The following is an 8,373-nucleotide window of genomic DNA, read 5'->3' on the forward strand; positions in this document are numbered from 1 at the left end:
GATGGCCCCAGGGACCAGCTACTGCCTTTGTTCCTTCCGCTTTCCTTTCCAGGATCAGTGATTTACCGCTACTTCCTCCATGTCTGAGACAACTGGAAGAGATAAGGCACTGCGGATGCAGCTTCTGACAGAGAGCTGATAACACTCAGCTGAGTATTTTATTCTCCTGCCACTACGCTGTCAGGCTGCCTACACAGAGTTCCTCCTGCTTGGAAAGGGGCTGGTGTGAGCAGCAGGAATTGATGCTGGCTGGAACACTTCAAAGAACTGGACAAAAGCAGCCTTCTCTGGAAGGCCACCAGCTGCCCTTTGCCAGCAGCACAAGGTGTGAAGGCCCCTTTGAAGGCCATCCCTGCACAAGGACAGCCTGGCCTTCCAGTACCTCTGCCAGTACCCAGAACACCTTTCAGGCTTTGGGGCCGGCCCTGTCCCTCGCTCTGGAGAAGCAGGTTGCTGTTAGAGCTCACATATCCACAGTTTCTGGCTGGATTACCACGTTTTACCACAGACAGCCCTTCCGACAACAGTACACAGAGGCTCAATCTGCAATACAAGGGCATTTTTTTCCAACTTCTCCCTTGGACCAGTGTGCAGCAAGCACACCTGGGCCTCATTCAACTCTCTGTGTGGGCCAGGTGTCAGCTTCTGTTGGGAATTTAAAGCTTTTACCCTACTTTCCACAGCAAATCATGAAGCAAACTCAGCTGCACCAAAGCCCAAATTTCACTTTAAAAATTACAATTTTCATTTTCCTCTATTCAAGCCATGAAGAAAACAAACTTTACTTGAGTGAGCTGGAGGCACAGCGTCCTCCCAGATCATTCACGAGCAGAACAATACTCCAGGGGAAGACTGGCAAAGCCAGAGTTTCCTGATACTTAGGAAGCTTTGCAAAACCTTCCCACCTGTGGTGGTACTGCACCCTGCTGAATTCCTGGAGCCCTCACTCACCTCAGGTAGAGTTTGGACAGGAAGGGGCAGGAGGAGGGAAGACTTTGCAAACCCTGTCACGAGGCCAGGGCTGTTTTCATTTATGGTGACACGTTGCAGTACATAATCTTTTATTTAATGGGAGGGAGGGAGGTGCTGAAGGGCAAAAATTCTCAAGTAACAAGGACATCTTCCACTTAAACAGCAAGGTAAATGAAGGGGAAAGTGCAATCCTATCTTTCCTGGAAGGGATTTTATACACATTATTGTTGCTGAATACATGCCTAGACAGTGGTGATTTAGGGCATCTAATCAAGCTCCCACAGTATCATCACATCTGTTTTGCCACATTTTCTTTCTTGTTTTCATTGTGCACGATTTCTCCTCCCTGGGTGGCTCCTGGCTGCAGTTCTACGCTCAGGGGAGCCCCGCTTTCTCAGCAGGCCTCTGCAGCGAGTCTGTAGCCAACGTGTGGCTCTGCTGCCAGCCCAAATGTGCCGTTCCCTTGCCCAGCCTGGCTGCAGCTGGGGGATCTGCTGGGCACGGCTGGGGATTTTCATGGCCAAAATCCTCCAGCGTCCTCACGTCTACATCTGCCCCTTGCTTTGGAGAGCACAAATCACAGGACACTCATCTCAGTTGACAAATGTCATTTATTACAAATTGCTACACCCGCGCTGACAATATATAACTATACAGATCTAACTTCAAGTTCAAAAAAGTAATTTATTAGACTTCTACAACAATGCAATGTAAAACTATACAAATACCCACTTCCGTTAACAAAAATTAATTTATTGCCAACCTCTACAACAACTCACTATACACAAAGATCAACTGAAGGTTAACAACTTAATTTATTGCATACTACTACAACCGTACAGCCCATATATCAGTACAAAAATATCACTATCCTTCTCTAAATAGCCCTATGCCAAGAACTCAATAAACAGCATTCTACAACTATACAACTTCACACATATTTAAATAGAAATAAAGACATTTATAACCACCACAAGATACAGATATAGATGAAATATTAGATATTACATACTATATCTATAAATACATACATACAACAAACCTATCTCTAGGCAACCATACCAATCTCCATATCCATACAACTGAATCAATACCAATATATAGCTGTACATCTCAACACATATGTAAATATAGTTATACATAGAAATAGATCAATATACATATAAAAATATAAAAATAGACATATATACCTAACCAAATACCACTATACCTATTTAAGTAGCCATATGCCTAGAACTACATCAATAGAAATAGATACCTAGAAATCAGCATACATAGGAAACAGAACTTAACACAGACATAACAACATACATATATACTTAGATAGATAGATACACATATATATAATTACAAACATATATATATATACAGCATACATCCATAAATATAACAACATACATATAGAAATATACCTATACAAATAGCAACCTACATATAAATATCCATGTAATTATCACTATCTTATGAGCAAGTCCATACATCTTTAAACAGAAATACAAGCAGAGGGATTCCAGCCGCCCCATTTTCAAAGCCTCTCCCTCGGTCTCTTCCTCCCGTGCAGAGCAGCTCTCCTGGACGGGGACAGCAGATGGGACACCTGGGAAGCAAAGGGAACACTGAGTCAGGATCGGGACGTTTCCCTTGGCAGCAGCTGCACTTCCATCAGGGAAGAGAAATCTCAGAGCCTCCCCAGGAGGCTTAGAAAGCAAAACCAGGCGCAGCGGGCCGGGCTGTGGCGAGCGCAGCCCCGGCGGGACCGTCCCGCAGCCCCCGGCAGCGCGGCACAGCCGGCACCGCTCCCGGGCCCTGCCGGCGCAGCTGCCTTGCCCAAGGACAGCCCCTGTGCCGCCCGGGGCAGCCGCGCTGAGCGGCCCCAGCACGGGCAGGGCCCGCTCCTGCCCAGCCGGCCAGTGCCCGCGGCCAAAGCCCACGCCAGCCTCACGCCCACCCTGCCTCACCGGCCCTGGGGCCTCACCCAGGCTCTCGGGTGGCAGCAGCAGGTCCCCGTTCACTGCTCTTGCTGTGCCCTTCAGCTTCTCCCTGCTGGTTCTCATCAGTCTCTGAATGTTCTCAAGGTCTTCAGGGCAGCTGTGGCAAAAGTGGAGACTCTGGACTTGGTTCCATGGCTTGGCAGACCCACAGTCCCAGATCCCGCTGTGCTCCCTGCTGGCCCCCTCCATCCCCTCAGCCCTGCCATGCCCTCGGCAAACGCACAGCCGCCTTCAGTTTCTTCAGACCCCCACAGTCCTCTCATGCCCCTCAGTCCCTTCAGATCCATCCTGTCCCCTTAGACCTGCCACCCCCCTCAGCCTGTGCCACTTCCCTGTTACCTCAGTGCCACTTCGCCCTCTGCTCCCCCAAACCCCCCAGTCCCACCAGCACCTCAAGGTCACCGTCCTTTCAGTGTCGCTGCCTCCTCAGCGCCCTCAGCCCCCTCTGGCTCACCGTCCTCCAGCAGCTCCTCAGGGCACAGTGCCTGCGGCCACCGGCAGCTCCCACCGCTCCAGGGACACCGGGGCTGCAGCTGCTGCTGCGCCCGGCCCGGCCGCCAGCTCGGAGCCAGCACAGGAAGAGGGGACAGAGGGGGCACAGGGGAAAACAAGAGATTAAAAAGGTGGCTGAGGGCAGAAAGAGCTTAGAATGCAGCCTAGGCTATATAAACATCAATCTATGTATCTAAACATCCAAATACTTCTAACTATATAGCTGCGTACATTTATAAATATAACTTAGATATATATATAAATTTTTCTCTACACATATATAACTCTGCAAATCTATAACTGTAACTGCCTATGTATAAATACAATTACATCATATCTATAACTATATATATAAATTTAACTACAAAGATCTATAAATATATGCACCTATAAACACAACTCTATAAATCTATAAACACTATATGTAACTAATAAGTATAATGTAAATACTATAAATAACTATATGGATATATAAATATAACTATAGACATCTATAAATCTATCTATAAACAGAGGGATTCCACCTGCCCGATGGTCACAGGCTCTCCCTCGGTCCCTTCCTCCCACGCAAGGCAGCCCTCCTGGAGAGGTAGATCAGATGGATATCTGGGAAGCAAAAGGAACACTGAGTCAATATTGGCCTTCAGGCATCTCTCCTTTTGGAAGTAATTGCCTTTCTATCAAAGACTGTAGAAGGTGACCTGAAAGGCAGACTCTCCCTTGGGAATTTGAAGCCTGCTCTTTAAAGAACAGGGAGCATTCCAAGTTTTCAAAACCTCCGAAGGTTTGAAGTCTCCCGATAAAGTCTCAGCACCCGCAGTGCAAATGGCACCCACGAGAGCTTGAAGCACAGACAGTCCCAGCTCCCACACAGAAGCCCAGCCTTGTTCCTCCTCTGTGCTGACACAGACACCTCAGTCCTCACTGAAAGAGCTGAAGCTGAAGGGTGCTGTGAGCTGAGTTACGAACCAGCTCCATTACCTGGGACCTACAAACTGCCCTCTGCAGTGAGCAACAGCGGCTTCAACTCGACCATCAGCTCTGGCAGGAAGAGCTGGGAGGGAAAGATCTCCCCATGAGGCCTGCAGGCTGCACCAGCCTTGCTCAAGAATGCAAATCCAAGGTGCTCTCTCTCTCCTATTAGTTCTCGCTAATTTGGGGTAAGTTTTTCCTTTCCAAATCATAAATCCTTGTGTTTTATCATTTGCTTGGCCTCAGAGCTTCTGCTGCTTGTATTTTTAATGTGTCTCACTAGGCCTACCAGCAGATTGGTCATACATTGATTTAATGTTCTGAGACAAAAAGCTCAGACTTCTACATTGACTTTCTGCTGGGGTTTTGCTCTCTTGCTTCAGGAGTCACTCAGTGTTGCCTCCAGAGCACTGTCACCCTGCAGCAAACTCATCCACAGACTTCAGCTCCAAATTGGGACACCTGGGTTGGTGACACAACTCCCACGGGGTCAGGGTTATTCATGGCTCTCTGGCCACAGCACAGCACTCGGTGTCAGTGCCTCTGGAGAAGCGTGGAGGGCAGGGCTCGGGGAGGCTGTGCCAGGGCAGGATTTGACCTAAAGGCACCAGGAAGCACCAACCCTGCAGACAAGAGCTCAACTCTTCTCATCTCCCTTCCTGCCAGAGGCAGGCTCAGAGCAGCTGCCTCAGAGCTCTCTAAAGCAGTGTGGGCTCTCTCCTTACCAGGCTCCTCGGGCTCCAGGGACCTCTTTCTGCAGCTCATGGCGCCAGGCAAAGCTCCCTCTGCTGCAGCCCTGTTCCCGGCCTCCCTTCCTGAAGACTCAGGGGCAACACTACGATTGTCCTGAAAACCAGAAAGAAAGAAACCCAAAGATCACTCACTGTTTTCTGCAGGGACACAATAGATCAGAGCCTGCCACATTTTCTTCTCTTGAAGAAGAAAATGCTTTTGAAAACTGCTGTGTCTGAGTTTACAGAAGACGAAAGGTCATCACACTTAGCAATGAGATACTGGGGATCCCAAAAAATCCCACTCACCACCTTGACTCTGCCCTTTCTGGCTAATAAATCTGCAGCAGGCAGTGGGTCTGCATATTAAACAAAACAGAGAAATTCTTTGGCAAAGTTGTATAATAATATGCAAAAAGGCCTGTGCCAACACAGGAACTGAACACTCCAGGCACATCTGGGAAGAGGCAAGAGTTAACAGGAAGGGGATTCCTAATCCAAAGAGGGAATCTGTCAAACACAAGGACTCATGGTCCCTGACTGAATTGCTCTTCCACACAGAAGAAGCCCCTGGGCTTAAAGGAGTCCTTAACCCGTTCATGTCCAGCATCATCATTGTCCTGCTCACCAATCACACAAGTCATGGGGCCTCAAAACCAACACTTCTGCCCCCTAAAAGCTCCACTGCTCACACACTTCCATCCCTTGTTCCTAACAAAGAAGTCTGGGCCCCAAAGGCCTTCAACAGTGGAGAAGACTGACTTCTCAAACACAGTCCAAAAGCTGCCAAAGCTGACAAAGTTGAATGTGGGGCTCACACTGAACACATGAAGTGGGCACTAAGGAAGGAGTTCTGCCAGCTCCTGGCACAGGGATGTGCTCCTCCCTCCACAGCCCTGAGCAGAACAGCAGAACACTCTCATCCAGGCTGCAGCTTTGCAGGGTCTGGATGGGAACACACATCTCTTCCCACAGAGATGCCCAAGAGGAAGGTGCCTGAGCTCTGGAACACAGAGAGCAAGGCTGGCAAGTTTGCCCAGCTGAGGATTTGCCAGATAGAAACAGGAATGGAGGCACCAGGCTACTGAGAGGACAAGAAAGCTGCAGCTCCAGCCCTTGCTTTGCCTTGGCCTTCCCACCCAAAACAGGCAGAGCCCACGTCTGCTGCTCTAACGGAGGCACCTCTCGCCTGCCCCTCCCTGCATGGGACACTTTGCCTTCAGTGGCAATTCTCCCCACACTCTTCTCTTCTTTCCCATCACACAGAGCCTCTTAGAACCTACAGAGCATCACCACAAAGGCCCCTGCACCAGGGATTCTCCCCAGCAAAAGGAGCACCCAAACCTGGCCACCACCGGCTCAAACCTCTCATCCTCCCTAAGGGGGGAGACTTTTCATTCCCTCTTCTTTTGGAAATCTTGCTTGACCAAGCAAATCCTTCCTCGTCCATTCAAAGCTTAATCCAAGAAGCCTTTGCTTCTCAGCCATGCAACAACATCCACAGCTCTCAGCCCAGCCCCTTTCCCTCCCACCCAATGGAGTTACCTGAGCAAAGGGAGACCTTTCAGGCAGGGATGGTGACAGCATCTCCTCCAGTGTCTTAAGAACAAGGTCTAGATCCAGGGGTGGCAATTCCTCGTCCCCAGGACTATTCCAAGCCCAGCTGGAGGCCGTCCACGCTGCCCAACCAGCACTGCCAGCTGGAGCACTGGGGGCTGAACTGCCTGGCGTGGCTGCAGGAATCCAAACACATTGGTCAGGCTCCAGAATGTGGCTTTGGGACACAGAGCTCTATTGCTGCCTTGCAGCAAACATCACAGGAAGCACACAGAAACTCAATTCCAGAAATGTATTCCAACTTCCCAGGGGATTGGAAGACTGATTTCTTCCTCTCAAACAGTGTTTCCTCTAATTGATGGGTATGGATATTAAAGGATGGATTGTAAAACTGATCTACACACAAAGACTTTGTAATCTCAGCCTTTTCTATCTCCCCAGCAGCTTTTAGATGTGGCTGCTTCTGAGTTTCTCATCCCAACAGACCACAGAAAGTGGATTCACCCAGGAAGAGCCCAGATCTGCAGACACACATGCTAAAATTCAACTCTGATTGTATTGTAAAAAGCAACCTTGTGGGTGAGGCTGTATTCTGCAGCTGCAGCAGTTCTGGGGACACACAGAGCTCACTGAAATTTAATAGCCTTCTTTGCAGGAGAGACAACCTGTAAGCTCTGCAATATCCTGTCAGCATCCTAGTTGGGCTTCATTCCAAGAGAGATGGGAGTTCACCTGACACTGACCGGTTGTGGACCAATGTTTTCTGCCTCTCCCTTTCATCCCTACAGAGAGGCTGTCTGGAAAATGGCCAGAACACCCTCCAAATCTGGAGGAAGGACAGGAAAAGCAGACAGAGACTGGTTTTGTTTTCATGGTCCTGCTTCCCCATACACTTGACACTTTCTACCTGATTCTCACTTGAGATCTACCCATGACAGAACACTGTGCAAAAAGACTTTAAATGGTCACTTTCCAGGACCTGTTTGAAAAGCAAGGGTACAAACTGTCTCCCTACCTGATGGGCTGTAGGCTGGGGTGTGCTGCTCTGAAGATGTGCAGCTGCGCTTCTGCGGAAGGGCCACGGAAGTTCTCGGATGGTCTACAGGCACCAGTGGAACCATGAGCTCAGGGTGGCGTTTAAGGTCCATGCGAACCAGTGGAATGACGAGCTCACGCTTGAGTGGAAATTTGCATGTGCCTGGTTCCTCAGATGAGACCCCAGGAAGTCCAGAGGTGGTAAACATTCTCTTGGGAGCTGGTGGGGAAGCGTCAGACTCCTGAGCACCTGGACTTGTCCTGGGAGGTCCGGGAGGCAGCTCTAAACCCTCAGGTGAGACAGCACCGAGGTGCTGGGATGAGGGAGCTGTGTAGGAGGCAGGGAAGAGGAAAGGAAGACTAGGTGAGGCAAAGGGAAGACTAGGTGAGTATTGGTTCTCAGGTATGTTTCCCTTGGCAGCAACTGTACTTCTATCAGGGAAGAGAAAAGCTCCCATCCTCCCAAGCAGGATTACAAAGAAGAAAAAAAAAAAACCATGCTCCCGGGCTATTCAACAACCAATTCCTTGTCTACTTAGCTCTCCCCTACTCATTCAACCGTCTGGGAAAACCGTCCCGCTGCAAATCCTTGGCAGGAGGCAGCTGCCAGAAACCCAACTGCC

General features: G+C 49.3%; 1 protein-coding gene across 1 annotated transcript; it reads right to left on the bottom strand.

Moving 5' to 3' along the window:
- Positions 1–1,636: 1,636 nt before the first annotated feature.
- LOC138102580 (uncharacterized) lies at positions 1,637–8,073 on the bottom strand. Its single transcript, XM_069000307.1, has 6 exons — positions 7,731–8,073; positions 6,704–6,891; positions 5,153–5,273; positions 3,355–4,061; positions 2,948–3,060; positions 1,637–2,569 (listed from the first exon to the last, which is right to left on the bottom strand). Exons 1-4 carry the CDS (start codon positions 7,957–7,959, stop codon positions 3,991–3,993), a joined length of 609 nt encoding a protein of 202 aa, XP_068856408.1. The 5' UTR covers positions 7,960–8,073; the 3' UTR covers positions 1,637–2,569; positions 2,948–3,060; positions 3,355–3,990.
- Positions 8,074–8,373: the final 300 nt, after the last annotated feature.

Source organism: Aphelocoma coerulescens, unplaced genomic scaffold (genome assembly GCF_041296385.1).
Source record: "Aphelocoma coerulescens isolate FSJ_1873_10779 unplaced genomic scaffold, UR_Acoe_1.0 HiC_scaffold_87, whole genome shotgun sequence".
Lineage (NCBI taxonomy): Eukaryota > Metazoa > Chordata > Aves > Passeriformes > Corvidae > Aphelocoma > Aphelocoma coerulescens.